The following is a 26,607-nucleotide window of genomic DNA, read 5'->3' as shown; positions in this document are numbered from 1 at the left end:
CGATATTCCACAGCACTGGCATGAAATACTGAAACCTTTTTCCTATGTTAAGGGTCTGAGCAGGAGTGTTCTGTAATTCCAACATGCTTGCTGTCCTAGGGTGACAATGAGTGTTGGGCACTCTAGGACAGGAATTTTTTAAATAACAGAATCGCCAGATAAAAATAAAGTCTTGAATTACTCAGACTAATGACACCACCACATCTAAGGGTCGGTAAGTATTTTGCATATATTTGTCAAATCTAAAGATCTAGCATAAAAGACTAAAATACATTCGGACCTTTTTAGGTTGCATTTGCAGCAAGAATAAGTCTCAAAAGAGCAATTTTCTACGTTGCCATGAATAGCTGCAATGCTTCTTATGCCTCACTAATTTGGATTGCTGAGTACACAGCTGAGGCTTGCCTCGCAGTTTGAGAATTGCTAATTATAAAGGACTTTGCTTACCACATTACAAAAACACTACTTACACATATTTCAACTTAAAGCTGAGCCCTAGCCAACACTTATTTTTAGAACAATGGGGAAAAATGCTATTGCTCTTACAACAGGAATAACAACCAGTGCACCAACAAGATCAACTCCAAATTGAGTCAACTGCTCCATGATTAATAGGGACTGCTGAACCCCCAAAATGTACGTTATTGGGATCTTTTTGTTGACCATTCAAGGCTTGCTGGGCATCTACTATTACCCGTGGAGCTCCTGTCCTTTTTCTACCCTTTTAAATATTTGTAGGAAGCCCTTGCTGATATCTTCTTCCTCCATTTTTGAACTAAATCTTTACTCCTTCAGTGTTCTCCCCAGCCCCTTTTAGTTGGGTGCATCACCCAGCGCTTTTCAGTAACCACCTGGCTTTTTTTGAGTGACTACTAAAAAGTTGGATCACAATACAGGGGCTGCCACCACCTACAGCTTATTCCTACCCAGCTTAAAAACAATTCGGGGGAGAATGCTGCTCTTTTCTTTGGGTTCAGCTCCCCCCCCAAACAAACTAAAATATCTCTTTAGTCTTTCAGTTGCATTATTATTACTATTGCACAGTATTTATATAGTGCCGACATATAGTCCCATAGTCATGTCACTAGCTTGCCCTCAAAGGGGGCTCAAACTCTATTGTGTCTACTAAAGTTATATGTCATTAACACAGTCCAAGGCCAATATGCGGGGAAGCCAATTACCCAAACTGCATGTTTTTGGACTGAGAGGAAACCGGAGTACCTGGAAGAAACCCATGCAAGCAAGGGGAGAAATTGCAAAATCCATGCAGATAGTGCCCCGGCCAAGATTTGAACCTGGAACATAGTGCTGAAAAGGCCAAAGTGCTAACTGAGCCACCGTGCTAACTTTAAAGTTCTAAAGAGAAGTTTTCCCTGTGGGTTTCCTACACAAGACTTTCTTTGTTAATGACTAACCATGGTATTGAAAATATTGTGTCTCTGTGTTGAGGTGGCCATCTTGGCTAGGCTACTTGAAAATGTCACAGCTACTCCCCATGGTTAGTGAAAATTTGATGACTGGTGGAGCAATAATCAAAAAGGAGCAATCAAGATGAAGGAAGCATAAACAGGGGAGATGCTCCTAGTATTGGTTCTCAGGTAAAGCTTCTAGCTAGGAAGAGGAACATTACACAACAGCATTGCACTTGGGCATCTGCTAGGGTAGCACCATATGGGTAGTCTGCAAGCACCTACTCATACTGTAAGGCTGAGTTCATATTAGCAGTTTTTGCTAGCGGTTTTTAATTTTCCAATGAATGAAAGGGGCAGAGGCCAAGGGTGGTCATGCTAGAGAGGAAAGGGCTGGACAATGCTGGATGCTGGGAATTGCAGGCTCTCCCTGACTCTGAGAAGTTCACATGGTGCAGTGATATCAGAGCAAGGATTTTTCATATAGTTTGGGAACTTGTACAATGGTCCAAAACTAAAGGAAAGGCTTTAACGATTCTTGTGTAGTAATAAAATTGTTTTGCTCCTAAATGTCTGTAGACTTTAAAAGAAGTTAGGGACCGCATGCTAAATTGACAAGTCTGTGGTAATAGAACCCAGTGTTCTCACGCTTTCTTTTGTGTTTTCTATAGATAAGATTGAGAACGGTGATGTATATCAGAGGAAAAAGGGTGCCCATTCTTTACAAGGAGATGACCTGTCCCTTTTGAGTGCCCGGGAGCCTGTAAACCAAGGTGGGAGCAGCTGGAGACGGATCATGCTTCTCATCCTGGCCATCACCATACACAACATTCCAGGTAAGAGACCCTTGTGTGGTCATCTGATAATCATGACCATCTACAAGGACTAAGATTTCTTCACTGAAGAAACTGTGTAACTTTGACCACTGTGAACTGAAAGCTTTATATTACATTAGGGAATTGCGCCTGGGCCAAGGACAATGACTACAATGCATTCTGTGATTTGTTTGTTTCAGAACTGCATTTAAAACACTTTTTATGAATCCCTATATGTCTGTTTTATTTCATTTTCCAATAAAAAAGCCTCAAAAGTCACCCAAGAGGCAACATTGCAAAGTTGGAAGAGCAGAGCTCCAAAGTGGAAAAGGGTGTTAAAACTTTTACACTATGTGGCCAAAGGGAAGTGGGCTCTTGAGTTTCTCATCTCCATTATGACCAAAAGTATGAGGTCAACCATCCAATTGATTGTGTTTCCAGTGTAGGAACAGGTAATGCTACAATGTACAATTTTCATACACTTCAGTGATCTCCCCAGACCCTTTTAGCTGGGTGCATCACTCGGCACTTTTCAGTCACTACCTGGCTGTGTTTAGGTGGTTACTAAAGAGTTGGGTCACAATTCAGGGGCTGCCACCCGCCTACAATTTCTTAACTTTTTTTTTTTTTTTTAAATCTAGGTTGAACACTGCACTTATGCTCTTCTAACTTTGAAGCAACAGTTTGGGGAGGGCCTGTTTCTATTCTGGTTCCCTGTACACAAGGCCAGCTCCATATTGACATGATTTGATCATTCTTCTTTAGATCAACTTGAGTGACCTCTGTGAATCTCTAACCCAAAACCTGGACCATTGGGTAGAAATAAAACACTTTTGAGCTTGATCTTCTCATTAAACTTAATTATCTTTTAGCTAAATGAGCACAAAATATCACAGACACATTTGAAAATCATGTGGAAAGGCTTCCTAGAAAAGTGTAGATGTTATAGCTTTAAAATGGGATCCATTTCCATGGTTTTGAAATGGGATGTCCAGTAAGCTCACAAAGGTGATGATGGTCCGATGTCTACAAGGTTTTGGCCATAAAGTGTATTTGCCATAAGCAGTGTGCTTCAGGAGATCCCAGGTCAACCAGAAAAAGAATTGGAAACAGCTAAGGTTACCTAAAACCATTGCGTAATACCTGCTTTTTAGCTACTTACGAAGTGTATTTCATTTTTACATTTACTTAAAATATACTTTTAACCACCAGAGTCTTAAGTTTCCTTTGGTTTACTTAAAGTAGCATCAAGGATCCTGGCATGGAAACAATTTTTGGCTGCTTTGGGAAGTTGTAGGCATTTTTTTTTGACATCTCTGACTTCTGCAAAGCTCCCACTTTGTACTTGGGGTGCCAATGGAAACATGCGGTATTTGAACCATGACTGCTTTTAATTGCTTTTGTTTTGGACTAGTACAGCCATGGGTTGCTCTTTAAATGCTCTTTGTTGGATACTCTACTATCAAGAACAATGTGTGGACAGAACCAAAAGGAAACCTTTACAACTAGTAATCCCTCACATGATACTGACCAGCTTCTAAGAATTCCCTTTGCCTGGTCACTGCATCAGACCAATTATACAGCCAGGAAAAGTAATAACTGACTTGTAACACATTCAAGCTATTGGATCAGCAGATTGGCTAGGCATAGGGATTCTTGGAAGCAGAGATTCCTCAAGTATGCTATGTCTGCCTTCTTGCAACCAGCTGCTCCGATCTACTTTTCATTGCCGCATGCTGAATAAACATTTAGTTCCTTGTTAGAGCAGTTAATAAAAAAGGGCAGGCTGCCCATTCGTTGTCATGCTGGCATAGCCAGTTCAGCTCTCATTTACCCATTCAGCAGGTGCGCATTGCTTGCTTGGCTGGTGGGAGTTTGGCACTGACTGTACACATGAAGCCGCCACCACACAAGACGCATTGTATTTGGCTGTCTTTAATCCCAGCTCCATGCGCTGTCATCTGCGGCTCAGAGTATGTTGTTGTTTTTATTTATTTACCAGCTGAGTAACGCACCGAGAGATTACCATATAGATTAAACTGCAAAGAGAGCAGCACAGAATAGCATTACCTTTCTGCAAAAGGTTTCCAGCCTCTTTATTTGACCCACGAAGCCTATTATTTCTCTGTAACCCGATTTTACTCTACTTGTTGCAACTCTGTAGGGGATAAACTCTGCAATGTTGACCGGAGAGCCGTTGGCAGTGGAATTTGTTACAGCTGGTTTGCATTTCCCAAGTTTGCAATTGTTAACAAAAAAGAAAAAATGTGGCTGTAAGCTAACTTTTAATAGCATTGCTTTTTACCCTGGATATAAATTTAGTTACACTTTGATATATTTTTATTTTTTGCTGGTTGCAGCAATCCAAACCACATGCTTTAGTCTGAGAATGGCCGTCACCATGGAAGAGTGCAGAGATTCTAGTGCTGTTGGTGTCAGTTGCTTCACACATGAACAAAAATGTCATAATTTGCCAGTGCTTTAATGTGAATCCATTCTTGTACATTTTTTTAACCTGGTGAATCTGGCATTTCTTCTCTTAGGCTGGGTTCACACCTGCAGTGAGGTTGTGGTGCTTTTATTTCTCCCTCACAGAAGAAATCTCCCTCTCGGGAGACACTATAGCAGCTCTATAGGGAATGAATAGGACCAGAGGACCTGAACCTGCCATTAGGGTGGCATTATTTAATTGCTGTACTGTATGTATAGGGGAGTAAAATTGGCAACCTAGGTTTTTCTTCTGATTCAGACTGCAAACATCTTCCATCTACTCCAGTGTTTCTTGACCCTTTTAACATTGGGGAGCCTTTGACATCACTTTCGGGCCTCAGGGAACCCTTCTACAATTACTATATCCACAGTATATTAGTTAGGTGGCCAGTAGCAAGAATTCTTCTTACATTGCTGGCCATTGGGAAGAATGTCACCCTTACAGATACCCAAAAAGGTCATTGGAATCAGTTAAACTGACCTGATAGTCACCAAACTGCTCATTGATCAAGGAACCGCCAGCAACCTCTGGAGGAACCCTGGTTGGGAAACACCGCTGAACTTGTTTGTACCTTGGGGGTGGGGCACGTGTAGTTCACAGAAGAGAACAAGGAAGGAAGTAACAAGCACACTTGATTTCTAGGAGGGTTTAGCATGTGTTTGTTTATTCCTACATAAAATGTACTTGATCTGTTTCAAGAAAACTAATGAAATCACTGCATCTAAGAACTGGTAAGCAATGTTGCATTATTTTTGTTGCAGGTCAATATGCATAAGTATAAACAAGCAGAGTAGGTGGAACCTTCCAGTGATATCTATAGCAGAGAAGCTAGGGCTGGCTCTCCCTATGCTAGTAATAGTGTTGCTGTGCAGATGAATACAGGACACAGACATAAAGACCAATTCAGATATTTACCTAGCTCCAACTGTAATTAATTTATTTTTGCCATACGTTGAGCTTTAAAGAGGTAAAAGTAATACACACCATTCAGTTGGGTTCTCCTGTTAGCATCACATTCAATACAAGTTGGTTCAGAGCCGCTTATTACATTTAAATATAACAAGCCCACTTGAAAGGGTTTGACGGTTTGGAGCATTTCTGCTTCCTGGCAATCGCTAATCTGCTGACACTTCCCTCTTGTAAGAAGACTTGTCTCCATCACTTGTACCCCCAGCCGCGCACATCTTTTATTCCCCCAAGTACGTTCTGATCAGTGGCTTGTTCGCTTCGAGTCTCTGCTATCTCTTTTGCAATCTTTTCCTTTTATTTCCCTTCTATATCCGCTCGCTTCCCCTATGCCGAGCGGGGACACAGAGTGTGCCAAGCACCTCAGGGATTGAGGGATTAAATATGTAATGCAGTCTTTTAATTATAAGATAAGTGGGAGCCCTGACACTGTAATTAATGATGCTCCTGTGAGTAATGACATGTTGCCTAATATATCATGCGCTGCACTGTCGCAGCTTCTCACACGCTCGCTCTGTGCCTCTTTAACTCTTTGCCTGATCAAATGGAGTTGCTAATGAAGCCTTTTGAAGGAGACCTGCCGGTTCCAGTCATATAATCTCCAGTCAAATTATTATTTTTGCAACCGTGATCTCTCTGGAAGGGAATTAACACTTTAAGATATTACTCAGGACCAAACTTGCAAACATTTGAATACAGTAGGGGAAGGTAAGAACCTCTGTCAAGTGGTGGGGATGTCCCGGTGGGGACATATGCAGTTGTTTGTTTTGGTGACCATTGTCCCTAAAACAGGAGGAAAAAGTAAATCATTCAGTGTGTTCTGGTGACAACTGTCTGAGATAGAGGCTTTCCCCACGTTTGGGCAGATTTCCTCTCACTTCCTGTTGCATTGTCAGGGCAGGAAGTGAAGGTAAGACTACCTAGCAAAATTGATGCATCAAAAAATATGATTGTGGTTTTAACTCTTCTCTACTACATACACACATACTACATACATACTTTGATGCATAATTAAGGTCAGAATTTTCCTTCTGCACTAATAGGTTTTGCACCTCACTTAATATTTCTAGGGACAGAATCATTTTCACTAATAAGCAGCTTAAAAGGTCAATCTGACTAAAGGACATTTTATTTTTATTTTTATTTTTATAAATAGGATATCCACTCATTCTTACTCTCCCGACACACCACTTTCACCCAATGATAAAGATCAGGGTAGTCGGAACAGCCAAGCATAGATCTTTCTGCTCAATAAAGTAGCAAGAGTTCCCTAATTGGAGTAAGCTGATCTTGTGATTTTGATCACTTCCAGGTCATGCATGCAGCAGAAAGTGTGATGTGGGACAAGTTTTTTCAAAAGTTTGGTTTATCTGTCCTGAATTCGGTACAGCAAAGCAATCATCCAAATAGGCACATCGTGGTGATTTATAAAGATTTGCATTTTCTTTTTTTAGCACACCCATGCCATAATAGTTTTATAGTACCTTGCTTCCTGACCTGATCAGAAGTATTCTGCTTTCAGATCTGGACTGTGATTTTTTGATGTATGTAAAGCAGGAGATAAGCTTTTAATTGGTGAGTAAACAAACCAGAACATGTACTGATCCTTTTCTAAATAGGATATGACCTAACCATGCAACAACTGCTGTACTTTAAAAACAGGGAATGGCATTTTTTTAACATGAATGACATTATTTGTGGACATCGGATAATGATATAGGCAATAAATATTTGGTAGAGATGTTATGCCAGGTTATAATTTTGCTAAAAAATCCATAATCCTGGTTCAGTTTTACCTTATACACAAAAGCTAAAGACTAAAGAATTAGATTTTACTCAGCAGATAAGTGGATCTGATTGTTTGGAGTACTGTTGCCCCAGATCCTTATTGTATAGAATTACTATTACAGCTGCATCTCCCCTAACAATCTCTCAGCATATTGGATCCTAAATGAAGGCTGGGACGTCTAACAACCTGCAGCTCCCTGTTGGAAGTTAATGAGCTGAAGGCTATAAATCACAGAGCAGTTTTCCTTTGATACTGAGTTTCCTTTATTTTGCAGGGGAACCCTTAATAAATGTTGAAGAGCAATTGGGTGCAATGACAGTTTGCATTGATTGTATAGATTTTCTATCATGTGGCAAATCTTTGTATTTGCTTAAGGAGCAAGTACAGGCAACAGGTGACACCAATTGTTGCATTGCTAATACTACTCACCATTTATATTACTATAACCTAATCCTTAGTTTATCATAAACTCAAAAACACAATTTAATATAGTGGCTACATTAGTTTCCTTTTTTGCTAGTGTTTTTTACGTTATTCACGTCTGATCCTTGTCACCATAGAAAATATGTTTGAACCCCAAAATACCCATCTTTCCTTATTTCTGTAACATTGGAGTTTAAGTGTTTTATAATTCAAAGAGGAAACCTATGGCTGAGAACAGAATCGGTATGGATAAGATCATCAGCAATGAATTATTTGATCAAAACACTTTCATTGATCTATTTGTCAAACCAAAGGGAAGTAAAGACTTTCACCAGAATTTTCTTTATAATACAGTCAGCGAGAATCTCAGAGGGTCCCTGGGAGGGTACTTCAAACTTTGTCTCTGCTTCCTGGATCACCAAATATCCATGGGTTTGATTCTGATGGTTCTGATGGTGTGATTCTTTCAGGTGCCTGGGGAAACTTCTTAGTACTGACACATTGATGCACTGGTATTTGTATACACGAGACACGGATGAGCCTGCATTATGTTTATTTGTGAATTCCCTTACTGCATTTTAAGAAGAATGAACTAGGCTACCAATGAAGGGAAATGGGCCTGGACTGATGCACCACAGCAAGGCCTGGGTGAAAAACCAAAGCTCTGATTAGGGGGCTGGGTTTTTTCTTTGACTGCTGGTAGACCTCCTTGAGTCTTTTTAGATACATGAAATTCTAGGAACAAAGGTCGTAGGGACAGCTGAATCCTCAGCCTAGTTGTAAGCAGTTTTTGCTGCTCAAAAGACTTTCAGATATCTTGCCTATCCTTGCACTCTTCACTACTCTACAAATATTGGTATCTTGGAATAGAAAGGGTCATCCTATGATTTTCTATATGGTCCACCTCCATAGATTATGGAGGATGGGATTTTCCAGTGAAGGACAATGTTAATATTACAGAATACAAAGACAGTTTGGACAACCATGATCTTTCAACCTTGTGGCAATGGTTTGGTGACGGCCCTTTTTTTTTTTAGCATTGAGGACAAAGTCATCTCCATAAAAAGACTTGGTGTGACCAATTGTTGTGAAGGAATTACCTACACAAATCCCGGAACCTCAAATGTACACAACACTTTGGGATTAATTGGAGTTCTGGTTGCAAGCCGGGTCTTTTCCTCCAACCTCACAATTGCTCTTTTTGGATAATTGGGTAGACCGAAGTGTCTTCCAAAATCTTACTGAAAGCTCTTACTGAAGAGTGGATGCTGGGGTAGCTACATATATAAGCAATTCCTATAAATGCCCATGGTTTCAGAATGGTATGTCCAACAAGCTCATATAGGTGTGATAGTTAGGGGTCCACAAATTGTTGACCATTTGCTGTGCTTCGTTTTAGCGTAGATGGAAATTGACAATTGAGCCTACCAATCTCTGCTGCTAGCTAAGGGTATCAATTGTTTGTGTAATAACGGGGGCAGTGTATGAAGTATGTAATGGTTCCCAAAGAGTCTGAAAATTACTCTGTTTTTACTAAAATATGTGGCTCTTGAGGTCTGGATTTGAGAACCCCTGTGCTATTACATTGTTGGTGAAAAGAAGGATGGAGCTGCGTTAAAAAGGTGTTCCTTGTTTTCATTTGCATAGGGCAGCAAATTTTTGAACTACAGCATTGTATAAAGCAGCCGATCTTAGCCGTCTCCAGCTTCTCTTTGCAGTTCTTTCTCCCCGAGGCATCGCCAAGTTCTCTCTTCACCACCCTCAGGCTTGTTTTAGCGTGTCCCTGCTTTCCGCGCAGATCTAAAGATGCTGAATACATTTCCCCAAAGCAAGATTGGAGGGCTGATTTCATGCTTGGGAATTTTCTCTTAATTTGGAAGAACAAATCTCCGCAAGAGATGGGGTATTGGTATTGCCAGCAGAGAGAGAGGCACAAGCTGTGAGTCAGACTGCGCCAAACATAATGATCCAAACGCCTCTTCACATCTCAAAACGCTGCCTAACTCTTTCACTGCTAGAGGCAGCTTGCAATGCTTTGGCCTGTGCAAAACAAGGGCAGTGTGAGCAATTTGGTATCTCCCGCCAATTTACTTTCGCCCCGCAGCTTTCCTGGTAGATCATTCCTTCTTAAGCAGTTCTGAAATGTGCTGCCACATCGATACAAAGAATGCTTTACAGGCAGATCTAATCACCTGTCAGAAGAGTAAAAATTGTCCAGTTGTCCTTTTCTGAGCATTTGTATTGATTTGTATTCCTAAAAGGATATTGAAAGAAAAACATGTAACAAGTGAAGGAAATTCCCTTGTAGACAATTGTCCCTGGAACAGGTTTCCCAATTGTAAGATATTATCTCTATACCTGTGGTCGCCAACCAGTAGTCCACGAGAAAATTTTGGTGGTCCACTGAAAGATTTGGACATTCTTTGCAATTTGTATGTTTTAATAATAATAAAACAAAAATAATATTCCAATAAATTCTTATATTCTGGATGACAATTTTCACCTTTACACTAAATTCACCAACTGTACTAGAGACGGAAAAACAAGGCAGGCGCAGTGTGACATCAGTGTAGTATTAAGTTGTATGAGGCAACCATTGCCGAGACGTACGCTTCAGTATTGTTTCCACCATTAGAACAGTCACCCCGCTCCGCCAATACTGATTCTCATCTGATTGTTTTATTCTATTTGTTTATTTCTCAGATGTTCTTTTAGTTAAGTATGACCTTATTTCTGTATTTTCTTTACCTGGTATATTTAATGGCATCAAATAGTTTGACTTTGATAACTACCATTTCATGTTTGGTCTTAGATTGAAATGAAAGAAACACATAATGAATGAAAAAATGCAAACAAATATTTTGCATTTCTTTAGTAATACCAAGGATAATGCAATAATGATCATAGTAACAATAGTAAAACTTCACCTAACCATGAGCTGATCAATGAATCTGAGCCTCCACAGTCCTTGTCTGGTACCATTAGGAAGATCATTATTTTAATAATGTATTTATCTTTTTTAAAAAATTCAAATAAATAGTATGAATTTGGTGGTCCGTGAGGTCCGAAAGGTTGGCGACCACTGCTCTATACCACTGTAATATTTTGGATTTTCAAAATACTTTCTGGTCACATGACTAATCTCTCCCTTGGGGACAAGAGCTTTTTTGTCTGCTTCTTTATTGAAAACTAACTTAACTTGGGATACACTTGTTTCTTAAATAACAAAATGCTTTATTAAAATCTCCAACTTTCCTTTTTTACTTTTTAATTTTGCGCCTCTTTCATCTCCGCTTAATTCACCAGCCTCCTGGGATGCCCACATCACATATCTTAGAAGGGTGCAGGTTCAACACTTGCAAAATTGCTGGATTGCCCAGGTTCTCCCACAAGTCTATCTTTGACAGTCTTTGAGAGCTTTATTAAATGAGACCCATTGTCTACAAGGCTAGAAGTAAAAGGCAAAACCCATGAAATACAGAGGGCCAAAAACAACAGGTTTTAGCTTTTAATATACTGATATACTTGATATACAATTTGGCTGGCGTCTGACGTCCTGCTCCTGTTTACCTGATACCAACATATCAAATATCCAGTATTTACATCTGACAATCTCTCATCTGCAACAATTTAAATATATTGACCAAACAATTGCAGTCTCAAGAGATCCCGTGAGGAAGTTCTTGGAGCGAAACACGTCGGGTTTAGAGACCAAAAACTGCAAAAGGCCTCTACAACTCTATACCATACTTTCAGTATGGACATACCATTATGAATCTAAGTTAGGATCAATATGTTTAGCCTAGGTATCAGCATAGCAGATTTATGCTAAACCTAGATACAAACCTTATGGTAATAAATATACTTTTGTTTTGTACTCACTTTGCCAAAAAGCCTGTCTTTTTTCTGTCATCTTCCCTTGGGCAATGCCTATTGTGCATTCATGGACCACTATTGTCACCATTGCCAAACCACTCCTGAGCAATGCCATGCAGCCATGGCTGGAGTGCATGTAGATTGGAAATGGCAAAACGAGTTTTTGTGGGGAAAAAGAACAATTCTTCATGATACACAATGGTTTAGCAAAATAAATGTAATCAATTTACAGTTTACATTTACTTTAATTCAGGAAAACTAAATTACCCAGCAATCTGATTTAAACATCAGTACCTTAAGACTAAAAATCTGATTGGATTGCTGCAGAAAATGAAATTCTTTAGATGCTTCCTGTTTGCTGACTCATTTTGTTCATCTGAATGGCGTTTTGCAGCCATGTATGTGCCTTGGCATTAGAAGGGATAAGCACATTAGCGAATCTCTGGAGAAGAGTTGAGGTTAGCTCGACGTTCTGGTTAACCAGACTTTTTTTCGTCTCCTCTCCCAGGATCCTTGCCTGCAATCGACCCCACTCGCTGCAAATTAAGAGCCCTGATGAGTATTGATTTCGATGACTGCCTCCGCTACAAGTTGGAGCTTTTCTTATCACCAAAAGGGACAGGGCAAAGAGGCAGGCGGTCCAAATTAACTCTGACAGCGGAAGGCTCATCCGGAATCTTCTGCGGCCAAATCAGTTGCTAAGATATTCGGCGGAGGGAGGGGAGACGCTTTAATTATGTATGAAAGTTTGCTCTCTGTGTGTTGGCGGGCAAGACTGATAACACAGTGAATAAAAGAGAATGCTGGCTTTAAAGTAGTAATAAACCCTCCAGTTTTTATATATTACAGTATTAATATCCACCAGCCTACATTCCTTTTTTTTTTTTCATTCTTAAACACTTACAATTTTTTATTAGAAAAGCCGCTTGCTCTTTTTGAGTTTTGATACTCATATCTTCCTGATGGAGAGCGTGCAGAAGGGTCACTGTGGGATTAAGGACTATATACCCAATCATGCTAAATACCATTATAAGAAAGTGCAATCATGCCTGTCACGCCGATGTTCTTTTGCACGCTTCCAGCACCAGGATTTTCATGTTCCATCCCCATCTCCCCATCTCAAGCACCACATAAAAGGATCCTGAAGCTGGGTGTTTGCATGTTAGTGGCCATTTGCGGAGTTCATTGGTGATGCCAACAGGAAGAACTGCTATGCTTCTGGAAGAGGAACTTCAGTTTAATTAGGATGCATTATTTTTCATTACCTTGGAGTGAGAGGAGGGTCAATTAGGAGGCAAAAAAAATAAGAAGAAGAAATTGTTAGAAAATAGAAAATTGTTGGTCATTGCAGATTTTATGACATAAGCATTGTGTGGATATCTATTTTACCTTTGTGATATGGATGGAAGCGGTTTAGCTTCACTGCATGCACGCTCGTTTAACTGATCTGCATTACATTTGATTGTCTGACACCCACACACAGGATCAAAACTGTTTGATTAAATTAGGCTATGGCCAATTGGCTTGTCAGAGTGTAAACTGATCACTAACCTAATCTTTGATGTGCAATTTGTATTCTATTTGATATTTTTGGATACATTGACTAATTAATTGAATGCACATATCAGTACATTACTGGCCCCCATTAGAAATACCTAATGAGAACCTACCATAGTTTTCATCAATGTGTAGGAAGACTGATGCCTCAATCCTGCTCTTTTATTTTCTAAATAATGTTTTATATAGAAAGCAATATTTTCCTATATATTTTAAGATGTGTGGGGAGAAGCTGTAGGTGGGCGGCAGCCTCTGTATTGTGACTCAACTTTTCAGTAACCACCCAAAAAGTGCCTAAAGGGGCTGGAGAGAACAATGGAGAGAGATTTTTTAAAAGGAAGCTATTCTAGTTTAACATATGCATGTTTATTTGTTAACTGGAAGAAAAATATTTACCACATCTTTAAACTGCAGTGTTCTCCCTGGGCCATTTTAGCCAGATGCATCACCCGGCACATTTCAGAAACCATCCAGCTTTTTTTGGTGGTTATTGAAATGTTGGGACTTATTACAGGGGCCACCATCAGCCTACAGCTTTAAAAAAAATTCTGGGCAGAATACTGAACTGGGATATTCAAATGGAAACAAATCATTACAGTTTCTCTTTTAATTGACTCTGTCTTGAGTAGTTGGGGAATAGAGAGAAAGAAAGAGGTTTGAGGCTCTGGGTAGTTCTTTGAAAATAAATGCTTGTATTCGAATTTTTTTACATTGATAATAAATCGTAGTACATGAATATACAGTATTTCCCACTGTCCTGTTAGACATTTACAGGACAGGGGTTCAGCTTACTATACATGTAGACAACTATTAAAAAGTCATTGACATCACACGAAAACTTTTTTGTGACCGTATCGTATTGCGCGCTAATCCGACGTGTTTCGCCACAGTGGGTTTCCTCAGGAAAAGGTATTTTAGCGTACTAAACAGTCTGTGTAAACATGTATCCGTCACTAGAGTAGTGACTAGAATGGTTAAGGTGAAGAGAATGGTGTATAAGAGTAGGATTCACAGCTGTAGAAATTGTGAATAAAGCTTAATATAGAACTACATATGCCTGATCTGGCTGGGTCTATAGAAAGGTATATTCATCCATCAGAAGTTTGTAAGGTAAGTTGGAGGGGAGGAATAATGCCTTCCCAAAATCTTGAGATGGAGTAAAGCAGGACCAAATACAGAGAGCAGCGAAGGAAAACGTCTGTAAGCAAACTGTGTGACAGCCGGAGCTTACAAATCCTCACATCGAAAGCTTAGGGGTAGACATCTCCAAGGTGCCTGCTCCTTGGTAAAGTTGCCAGCAAATCTTTAGTGCAGCCCATGAGACTTCAATCAAAGGAGTGAAACACTTTCATCATAAACCTTCCCTTTAAAAAGTAATAATTGGTATACTCCATTTCCATCCACTCCACAATCCATGAAATTAGGAGCACGGTGGTCAGTCACTTTAATGGAAGTGAGCAAATGCAAAGAAGAGTTACCTCCATCTCCTGCTGGGGTTAAATAAAGTTCATGAAGCTTTAACAGTCTCATGTTTCTGGTACTGGAGTAAGTAGATAATGCGTTAAGCAGCAGAATGGAACAAAGACCACATATTAATCTTCACATACTAGTAATGTAGTCATTGTTTTAGCTAAAGTGGTTATGCATATGGACAGTATTTGTGGAAGCTGCACAAAAAAACAAGATTTTACAGTCCTGCTTTGGCACTTCTTAGTAATACATTTTCTTTCCTATTTCTGGAGTTGCTATTTAGGGATATAGTTTCTGTATTGTTCTATGCCAAATACGTCTTATAAAATATTATAAATATTTAGCTGTACAGTACACAGAACATCTGTAATATTCCAAGAATTCAAAGAGCAAAGCTGGAACAGATCTACTGGTTGTATGAATCTTGAGCCTTCTACGCACAAAATAAATTGTGTAGTATAGGGTTTATTGTGCGTCGTGTCCTGGAGATATCGCTGTTCCATTTTTCTGGTGTTCTACCTGCCAATTTATTACTCTTCTATTCCTTGAATCTATATTGCTTTTATAGAGGTCCCATATTTCAACTGTCAATCATCATTAGCCTTTCAATCCTAATTTCTCCTTTTTTTCCATGCCGTCTTTTGCTTCCTCTCCTTTTCCAGTTTCTTTCTTCATCTACACTCTTTTTCACACTTTTATATTCCTTATCCACCCTGCTTTTTTCATTTGCCTTAATTTATTTTTCTTAGGCTGGGTGTACATGGACGTTTTTAAAAACGCATGTAAACGTTCCTACTGTGTTTATATGTGTTTTTTATGCACTTTTATTAGCGTTTTAAAGCTTGCCTTTAAAAAACCTATAGAAAACGTCTATACCGCGTTTTTACCAGGTTTACTTTTCAAGTGCTAGTAAACGCAGGAAACTGCAAGAAAACACCCCATCGAAACCTGCGTTTTTGGGCGTTTTCCAGTGTTAACACCGCGTTTTAATTTTTAAAACGTTGCAAGCAATGTTATACATAACGCTCATTTATGTGCCTCAAGGAAACGTCCTGGTGTAGATTAGCTCATTGGAATGTATGGGAATTTCAAATATAGGCTTTCAAAGCCTCAGGTTAAATGCTGGTAAAAACGACCATGTAGACTAAGCCCAACTTTTTGCATTTTTCTTTCTTTGTTTACTTTCTTTCCTGTCCTTTCTCTCTTACAAAAATTATATTGATTCTCCATTTCTGTATTACTTTTCTTTCCCTCCATTTTTTTTCCACTCTAACTTTCTCTTGTTTCTCGTATTTCCATGTTTCTTTTACCTCCTTATTTTTACTTCCTTTTTACCTCTCTCCTAATGTTCTTTTCTATACTTGCATTCCTATTTTTCTTACATGAGTTATCTTGCATTTGCCTTTCCCCTTTCATACTTCTTTCCTCTCCCCTTGTGTCTTGTTGCCAAACTTGTCTTGTTCCCAATGCGTGACCATCCAGAGTGCCAACACTGCAAACAATTAGGTGGCAGAGCTTTTTATCGGCCATGGTGTAGAAACACATCACTCTGTTTTAGAGCAGCTCATTGCTAGTGCTGAGTATTCATACTGCGATATTCTGCAATTCCAATGTCTTCCTTGCATCTTGTGACCCCATGTTATCCAGGTTCCGTTTGTGTTTCTGTGACCTTCTTTTCTTGTGTTCTGTTTTCTGCTTCTCCAGTTCTTGACTTGATCTCGACTACTACTGGATTGCTGTCTATACTTATCCTTGGCTTGTTCCTGACTTTATGATTAGTTGCCAATTGGTACCCTGCTGTACAGCTGCTTTCTCTGGTCTGCCTGAAAGCCATGAGCCAGGAGCCATCCACAGTCCATCATCCCTGTGTGAGGTGCTTTGGTGAACATTAAGAGTGTCCTAAATTTTGAGCTGAGGCCACAAAACTGAGCACCTGCTGCTTTGACAGGCTTGCCTCCAGCCAATTCTTACCCTTGTATATGACAGTTTGTTGGAACCATGTCCAAGTCACTTAAGTCATCTCTGGACTCTTAATTGGCTTTATTCTTAGAGACGTAATATTCTTGAAACCACCCATATACTTAGTTCCATGCAGTCATAATGCTTCTGTTCTCTATGCCTCGCTGCTGAGCCCCTGCCCCAGTCACAGCATGTTTCAGAACTTCGACTCCAGCAGCTCCCACTTTACATCTGCTGTGTCCACTTTTTTTCTCTCGAGATCCCAAGGACATTCATTGTTTTGTTAATCAGTTAAACATTCACTTTAATCCCATTTTTACCACATTCACCAGGGTTATAATTCACCTTGGTAAGTAAAAAGTCTAAATTATTTCGGTAAACCATTGTCTCAAAGGATAGACTCTCATGGACCTCCAGAAGTGTCCATTTCCAATTGCCCTTTGGTTAGTGGTGTCCTGCCATTCAGTGCTTCCTCCGATTCATAAACTTTTACTGGCAGCTGAGAACATTTTGGAATTTAATACCACACTCTTAGTAGACTTCATTATGTAATTGACTGGAGGTGTGTTGTGAAGATAAATTAAAATCAAATAGTTGATGGGAGTATAAGGTTCTATCTTTATTTTCGTGTCTTACAAAATAGAATATACATGTATTAGTATTGTGCAAATGCAAAGCGTAATACTCACATCCAGGGGTTATATAGGGCTTAACACCCGATAATGAATAAAATATGATTAGCCACTAATCAGACTTCATTTTACAATCCTTCAACATGTCCAACATTTATACAATTTTTGAGAAACCGAAAAAAAGTTCCCAGAAATTTCTCAATACTATCTGGCATGGTCAACTTAACATAACATGTTAACTCATAACATAATTGCTCAATAGGATACATCCGGCCAAGGTGGCGCAAAGTTGAGAGTATGAAAAATCCAAGAACAAAATGGAGTCACTTTTAAAAATGAACAAAGTGGAGAATGGGAGGTTTTCCCTCGCAATTGCTATGGACCTTAAGAATTAAATTTTGTTTACCATCCCCATCTTGTCTTCACACTTCTTCAGTGTTCTCCCCGGCCCCTTTTACTGGGCCTACCACCCAGCACTTCTCAGTAACCACCCGGCTGTCTTTAGGTGAGACCACACACCTATTGCTTTAAAAGATTTCTGGTTAGAATACTGTTCTTCATTTAGCTAAGCTGTCTTGATCTTCTTTTTTTCTTCATTCCTCTCTCTCATCTCTCTGGTCTTTTTTTACCTTTTTTACTCTTCCTATCCCCCTCACTCCTCATTCCTTCTCTCTTTCTATTTCATCATCTCTTTCTATTTCATCATCTCTCTGGTCTTTTTTTACCTTTTTTACTCTTCCTATCCCCCTCACTCCTCATTCCTTCTCTCTTTCTATTTCATCATCTCTTTCTATTTCATCATCTCTCTGGTCTTTTTTTACCTTTTTTACTCTTCCTATTCCCCTCACTCCTCATTCCTTCTCTCTTTCTATTTCACCCAAATTTTCCTAGCTTCCAACTCTTCTAAACTCTCTCAATCCTCTGATTTCTTTCCTTTTAATTACTCCTTCATGTTTATATGTTTTTTTTCTCTTTCAAGCTGTTTTCTTCTACTTTTCGCTTCTACTGTTCTTTCCATTCATTCTTATTTGTTCCTCACCTAAAGTTAAGAGCTTTGTTGGAATTTGTAGCACTGGCAAAAAACAAAGATGAGGAAATGGGGTTCAGGGTACAGGCATGAGAAATATAACGGATATATTAGGGGATGAGCCCCGGGATACTATTGAGGTATATAAATGTCTGATGTTCCTTTCACTCAGTGCAGATTCTTCTTTTCCCAGTAGTATTTCTCACTCTCTTTTCCCCCCTTGTGCTCCCTTATTTTCTCCTCTTTAGTCTCCATTTCAGGTCTTTAGTTTGCTTGTTATCTTTCTGCCTTTTCTGCCATCTTCTCCTCTGGTCATTACCATGCGTTGATTGGATTCGGCCATGAAAAGAGGGCTCTCTTACTGCCAGCAGCCTCTTGAGATGGACTTCAGATTGCACTATATGAAATCAAGTCCTCCTCCTTCACCAAAATGTGATTGCTGACACAAATGCGCCTGCAGAATCTATTAAAGCTTTGAAGAGCAGACACAGTTTCTTAGCTAAGAGATGATTGACAGCTCCTGGGCAACTGCAAATACATTTTTGCAGGTCACAGCACAAAGGATATAATCTAATTATATAGTGCAGATATCAACAGCCCTGCAGCCAATCAGAAATCAGTGTTTAACCGTTCGCTGGTCAGGCTACTTAAAAAAGGTGTCTTCTGATTGGTTGCTCTGCCTTGGTACACGCTCCCTTCCTAAATTAACGTCCCATGTGCAGAAAACAAAGCACCATAATATGAAATTAATTGACAGTTGTTTTCAGGTTATTTGCATATCATTGTTCCTTGCAATGACATATGAAAGTCGCAACATCCAAAGCTTTGTTTTTGTTTTTTATTTTTAAGGTTTGTATTGAAAAGGGAATGGTATGATTGAGCAAGGGAAATTCTCCTAATTTGTTTACACTGAAACAGGGGTCCCCATTGCAGGATTTTCTCTCACCTCTTGTTCTGCTGACAGCTCCAAATCCTTTATTTATTCTGTATTGCAGCTTACATTTGCAGGGCTTCAGCGTGCTGTCGATCCAGAGTTATAGCCAGGTGCAGATTGACAAACTGGAGGCTTGTGCAGTGTTCTCCCCAGCCCCTTTAGGCCGGGCGCACCACCCTGCACTTTTCAATAACCACTGGGGGGTTTTTGGATGGAGAGTTGGGTTTTTGTTACTGATGAGTTGGGTCACAATACAGAAGCTGCCACCAGCCTACAGCTTCTTCCCACGCAGCTTAAAAAATTCTTGTGAAAATACTGCTTGTGAATCACCGTCAGTGCTAATATCCATGCCCTCACAACAAGTGCATACAGGTACAGCCAAAATGAGAATGAAGGCGTGCAGGAGCAGTGCAGCTTCATTGCTACACCATCACAGAAAGCTGAATTAGGTGGACTTTACTGGCAGAATCAACAGGTAGACCTACTTTGAGAACTACATGCTATGTACTAATATGGGATGCATATACATGTTCCCCTGTACCTGGAAGCATTGGGTATTTCCAATGGAACAGCAGGACAGGGCAAGTATTGCAGTCCAGGGTGTTTAGGCAGATAAGTTCCTCTATCAAAAAAACTGTAATTTTTCCCTGAATGGACCAAGTCTCTAAGCATTATTAAAAATGTGAGCAATATTTAATTCAATCACCCCATCCTTGTAAACCGTATGACTTATGAATTGCTTTTACTACTACAAAACTTGCTAAATCTTTCTCAGCACCAGTGCTCTGATCGGTAACGCACAGTTGCTATATGTCAGCCAGGTTACCGACTCGATTGCCAAAAAATCCCTTCTGTTATCAAGCTTCAGCCTTTGCCAATTCTGCCTTCTGTTTAGCTCTGAAATTTGTTATATTTTTCTGTAACAATGGCTTGATTGTGTGATTGCCTCTGTAGAAATGCATACTAAAAGGAACAGCATAAAGAAAAACGTTGATAACACCAGTTGGGGATTTCTGAACGCCATTCCAAAATAAAGTGTAATTTAGAGGAAGAATAGAACATTTTCTCTGTCCCAGAAAAGGTGTGTAAAAGATCTAATGATTCCTGATATACTTTGTAATTACTGATACACCAGAGGAATAGTAATAACTTGCAGCAGAATGTTGTTCCAGTGAAAACATATTGGAAATTATTGTTGCAGCGTTGATCCCCGAAATGTGTGTAAAGTCAGTCACTAAGATCTCATAAAATACCTGGTGTTCTTGCCATAAAAAAACTTGTTCAGGTTCTTCTAATTAGAGGGTGACTTTTTCTTTTATGTTGTGCTTTTCTGTGCCAAAAACACCCCTAGTAGAGACCACCAGTCACAGTGTTGACCCACTTTGTAAAGACATGGACATCCGGAGGCTGGTACAGAATAATAATATACAGTTGGCACCCAGCCGGCATTCACAGTTTGCATCTACTGTCAGCCCAGCAATAACTCTCTTTAGGAAAGCCATTGTCGTAGAGATGTCGACTGAGATACAGGCTGACCAGTCAAAAGCAGAAATGAAGAACGACCAGGTTTGAAACATGGCCATTGCTACTCTCCACCAAAGGCCCAAGGGATAGAATGACAATTTAGGAGCAAATCAGGGAGACCCTAGAGGGTAGGGGCTGTTAAAAGTGCAAAAGCTGGACCTACGCCACAACCATGGCCATGAGTCTATTATGGGATATCCACCAATTTTATATCGGTGTGACAGTCAAGTATCCACAAACCTTTTGACTATATTGTGTCCATCAGTTTGCTGGATATCCCTTTTCAAAACCTAGGCAGTAATATGGAGTTGCACACAACGCACACATGGCTTTGAAACTAAACCAGCCTCCTACTTTCCACAAGCTTTTGGAGTGTGTCTCTTTTATTTTTTTCCCCATTAAGTGAACAGAGCAATATTTGTAACATTAGTTGCTGCTTTTGGATGAGAAGACTTTGCTCTCAAATGTTCATTTCCCCCCCCCCCAAAAGTGTTCAGTAGAGGTCAGGGCTCCGTACAAGCCACTTAGCTCCTTCTCACCAAGTTATATACAAAGTTTGCTGTACACAAGGGCCAAGTCATGCTGTTGTTACTAGTTACTGAAAATACAATGCACTTTCCTTTAAAAAAAAAAAAAGAAAATGCATTGGTCCGGGGAGTTTTTTTCTATCCTCGGTTGTTTTACGGGAACATTAGATGACTTGTTTTATGAGGAAATATGTTTCTGTAAAGGGAGATGAGAAAATAAAAGCAGCACGCTGGGAGGAAACTGTGCGACAATGGCGTAGACAATGGCGCTACAAGTCCATTGTGATTCATTTGTGAAGGCTGCTTTGTCTGCCTTTCTCTGTACAGACTTTGGGCACTTCCTTTTGTAAAGATGGAATGATGGCAACCAAGTTAGACTCTTGACTCGAGTATCTCCCATGTTGCAATTTAGAACATTCTTTATCTCCAGCAGACCCATGAAAAACAGAAAGTAATCATTTTCTCGGCATGAGTCAGTTGTAATAGAAAAAACAAGCATTTTATAAAGTAAGTAATAAAGCTACTGGACGAGACTAAAAGCAGACTCTGAAAGGATCTCTCCAAATTTTTTTGAGCCGGGGTGCAAGAACTATGCAAAAAGTTACTGTAACTGCAGAGCCCTTGAACTTCCCCGTCACCCTGCAATGTGTAACCATTGCAAAACCAGCCTTTATACACATATAGAGTAGTGTTTCTCAACCTTTTTAATATGAGGGAGCCTTTAAAATAACTTTCAGGTCTTGGGGATCCGCTTCTATACTCGTATTTACTATATCCACAGCTCACAGTATATCATTGTGGTGGTCAGTGGGAAGAATTCCTCCTACATTGCTGGCCATTGGAAAGAATGTCGCCCCTACAGATAGCCCAAATCATCATTGGTGTCAGGTAAACTGACCTGAGAAGTCCAGATTGCTCATTGCACTTCTTAGCAACTTTTGGTTTCCTCAATAGCCCATTTGAAAAGCTCTAGATTTAAAATGGAGCATTCCAATTATTCTGTATGGTTGGTTGTTTGCAGATACTCGCACCTTTTTGAGCTTTTTGGACAGTGCATTCCAAAGCCACAGACATTAAGTTTCTCCTCCATTCGTGGCTCCCATGTAGAAGTGTTCTACAAGATTTTGGAGTAATTCGTGCCTGTTCAGCCAAATAGGAATTTAAAAAGTGAAGTATTGATGTTGATTCAGAAGACCAGGCTTGCAGTCAGCATTCCAATTCATCTCGGAGACACAGGCATGGTGGAATACTTGAAGGGCTTCCCCAAACTGTTTCCACAGGTTTAGAAGCTCACAATGGCTAAAAAACTCTTTGTTGTCAGATTAGCGATACCCCTCACTGGAAACTCCAATATTTGGAGAGGCGTCCACATACTTTGTTCATAAAGAGGTATATTTATATTAGGGAACAGACAGCAATATTTGCTCTCAGATAAACAGTTTCATACCATGGGCCACCACACTTACAAAGGTCAGGCCACAGTGTGCATCCACACATCGCTGCATGGATCATACCGAGCTTTGTGATTTGAGGAGGGCAGGTCATGTCAGTTCTTTCTATCTGTGATAAATGGAGAAAAGGGAACAATGTGATTGGAGGAGAACGTACTCAAAAAAATCCTATTGAGTTCTATGAGGTTTTTCCAACTTTAGGGTCCCAAAGCTGGAATCACATGTACAGCAAAATTTGATACATATAAGGTGTTCTTTCACAAAAACTAAAAATGTTGGTTGCTTTTTGAGACCCCACACCAGCACAGCCCTGTGCAACTGGATGGGAAAGTTTGGGACAGCCATTGAACTGGTGGAAGAATGCTGCAGCTCATCCTGAACGTTTCTTTGTGTACAGTTTTTTTTTTCCTTGAAACAAACCACCTCTTTGTAAATATGCCCTGTGTATGTTTATTGGTCATATGTCCACAACAATGGTGGATGTAACCAATAGTGAGCCCCTTTGGGGGGCCATGTTGGCAGAAGAGGGTCCAGGGCCCTCAAAGAGTGGTGCACTTTGCATCTCCCATGTCCTCCCCAGTCCACAAACTTTTAACCATATAGTGTACATAGTCAATGTCTCTTTGCCATTCGTTTTGGTCTATTTCTGGATTAAAAGTATTTTGTTTTACAGCCATCTCTATACCTAGCTATACATATTTCATATCCTTCCACAAGTTTTGACTACCTGCAAAACAATTTTTTTTCTTATCCTGCAGTAGCAGGATCTATTATACATTATCCCCTTTTGTTTTTCCCCACTGACAGACCTTTGCCATGAATGGATAAAAGTGCTGGATTGCAGTCACGTATTTCAGATTCCCTGATAAAGGGATTTATACACACAAATGGTCTCAGTTCAGCTTTTTCTATATCTGTGTTGCTATATACGGATAATCCGGGGTGTTTTTTTAATTCCAGAATTCCTGGTTCCTGTCCTATTTCCTGTAAAGAAATTGCCTATAGCCAGTATAAAGGTCATTGTCATTGACATCACAGCCAATTACTTTGAACTGCAACATTTCATAAAGTTTAAATTCATGAATGCTGATCTGTGGCGAAACTGCTAAATACACAAAAAAAAACACATATTTGGAAGCTGTTTTTATTACACATGGTCCACTATTGCAACACCAATAGCAATGAGATACAAAAATATATTTTTATAAAATGGTTTTTATGATCTCCTGTTTATTGGCAGGCGCTCTAGTGAAAATTTGTAGTTTGTATGACTCATCTTAGCATCTGCGCCCATCATGGACCAGTATTAAGTCAGCAGAAACATTTATCTGTCCTTATCTTTGCAGAGCTTATCTGTAATTGGCTGTAACACCCTGTCCAAGCCTTTCCATCTATTGCGAGGCACTATATATATATATTTGTCTATATTGCCAGGGTCAATTTACACAGCTGAATGGGGTGACTTGGTAATTAGTAGCCTGTGAGTGCCCCAGGTGTGTAAACAGCCAGCTGGCACCAGTTTTGTGCATGCGTATCTGAAATAGAACATTGGCGACCTGCTTAGTTTCTCATCATGTTAGATTCCAACTTTTATTTCTGCACTTTGGGGCAAAAATCAAAGAGGCAAATTTTGATAGGTCACTGTAAGACAAGAACACTGTTTGCAAGGGTTAGAAATAAACCATTTTTTTTAGATCCAGGTATCCCATTTACTTGCCAAAGCCATGGACGGGGACATTGGAGAAGAATCTACGAGTAGAGAGTGCACCACAGTCTTCAAAATCCATATAAAGGTTGACAGATGGCATGGTGGCTTAGTGACCAGCACTTTGGCCTTTGCAGCACTGGGGTCCATCATACCAGTCTTAGCCAGGAAATTATATCTGCAAGGAAGTTGCATGTTATCACTGTGCTTGCGTGAATTTTCCTTGGGCATTCCAGTTATCCAAAAAACATATTTGGCCAAATGAATGACATATAACAGTTGTAGGGGTAAGGAATGTGATCTTCTTTGAAGGATCAGGGTGGGGAGTCTGTGGTGGTCTTGCATGAAACTGATCCATGCTGAAAAAAAAGGTTGGGGACAGCTGCGATAAATTTATAATATTAGTCAGAATTCTTTTATTATTAATATAATTATTATTATTAACACAGTATTTATATAGCACCCACTTAATATGCATCGCTGAACATTAATTAGTGCAAATGACACACAGATATAAACAATGAAACCTGCTTGTGTTGAGGTTATGAGTGAGGACGTCATTAGTAGGTCATTGAAGGAACAAAGAGAGCGGCTAGAGGGGTATTTTTTTTCATCGGGACAGAAAGGTAAGTGGGACAAGAACTGTGGAAAGATTTAGAGACCAAACACAGGAGCTTGAATTTGATTCTAAGGTGAAATGGAAAGAGGAAAAGAGAACACCAATGCATGCAATAGACAGTGCTGTCAGTCTATCACTGCAATTATGCTTACAACAGGGGCAGGTACTGGGGTGATCCCATTGGTATGCATCTACTTTTTTTGTCCAGTCACAGACTAGGTGCGGGTCCTACATTTCTTGACTGCAATGAAAAAAAAAAAACTTATTAGGGGGATAACTGGTCCTTGTTGAGTCTCCTCTTTCAACCTAGGGCACCACTGCTAAAATGCAAGAAAGCATAAACATATTTTTTCCCCCATAGGTCTTTGGTGCCTTTGTGTGACTTCATTAATGTTTGGTCCTTAGCAATGGGCCATCCTGAGTATCTCAGGGAATCTTTATGATGTGCCCCCCCAAAGGAGCAGGTCCTTGACACCCTGTGCTCAGAGGAAGTGGGCTAAATGATGCTGATTGTTGCAGGAATGTCAGTGGAGCTACTTGGAGGACTGAAACCTAATAAAAAACTTTGTATGGGATAACAGATCATAAATATTTTGTTCTTGACCGGCTGTGTGTTTTGCAATAGTTCTACATGAAGAATATTTGATAGGCTTTCCTTGTGGCTAATAACTTGTACCTTTCTGAACACATTCTGTCATGTACTGAATGAGGACTGTAGAATACACAATCTGTCTGTGTATAATACACAATCAGTACAGGGTGGATCCATAGACAAAGTGAAATCATTGCGTAAAGGCTTCAACAATAACTCTGAGTTATGCACTGAAAATGTATTATCCTTTCCCTTTGTAATAACAATGTGACACAAGGAGCGACTTTCAAAACAATTCATTGTGATTGCCGCTACCTCACACAGTACACAGATATTTTTATTATTTTTTTTATTTATTATTTTTTTAGAAAAGTGGCAGATCAAAAGCTCCAACGCCTCATTACCATTTACGTCTTAGAATCCTGGCTCTGATAAAGAAAAGTTCAGCACAAAAGTAAATCTAATTGCTTCATTTGCAAGTTGAGTCCCTGACAGTTTTGTGGGTAAATGAAGTTTGTCCCTGAATTGCGCTTTTTTTCTTCTGCTCCTTTGTGTGGAAGTGGTTAATATGATATTTCTCTGTACATAAAAAAAATCACTTTCACTTGGATGTGGAACAGAAGAAATTGCTTGCGCTGTTTCGCTGCTTTTAAACAAGTGACAATATTATGAGGTGCAAAATTGAAATAATGTTGCAAGATTTTAAGGAACTGTTGACAAAAGAATTGTAGAAGTGATAGAAAATGGCTGCTGCTGCTATGACCTGACCTGGGTTGCTTGGTTGCATCTGCAATTAATGCATTCACAGTAATTGACTTGACACAAGCTGACTCTCTCTCTC

The 26,607-nt window shown here is 39.7% G+C and overlaps 1 protein-coding gene across 2 annotated transcripts in view; it reads left to right on the top strand.

The window, feature by feature from the left end:
* Window positions 1-26,607, top strand: part of SLC39A11 (solute carrier family 39 member 11) — a 197,809-nt gene that overhangs the window by 121,344 nt on the left and 49,858 nt on the right. For both annotated transcript variants that reach the window (XM_072403461.1, XM_072403460.1), the window contains exon 5: window positions 2,081-2,245. In XM_072403461.1, coding sequence (XP_072259562.1) covers window positions 2,081-2,245 — 165 coding nt within the window. The remainder of the gene's footprint in view (window positions 1-2,080; window positions 2,246-26,607) is intronic.

This window comes from Pyxicephalus adspersus, chromosome 3 (genome assembly GCF_032062135.1).
Source record: "Pyxicephalus adspersus chromosome 3, UCB_Pads_2.0, whole genome shotgun sequence".
Lineage (NCBI taxonomy): Eukaryota > Metazoa > Chordata > Amphibia > Anura > Pyxicephalidae > Pyxicephalus > Pyxicephalus adspersus.
The sequence above is the reverse complement of the archived record's forward strand: the minus strand, read 5'-3'. Positions and strand labels throughout refer to the sequence as shown.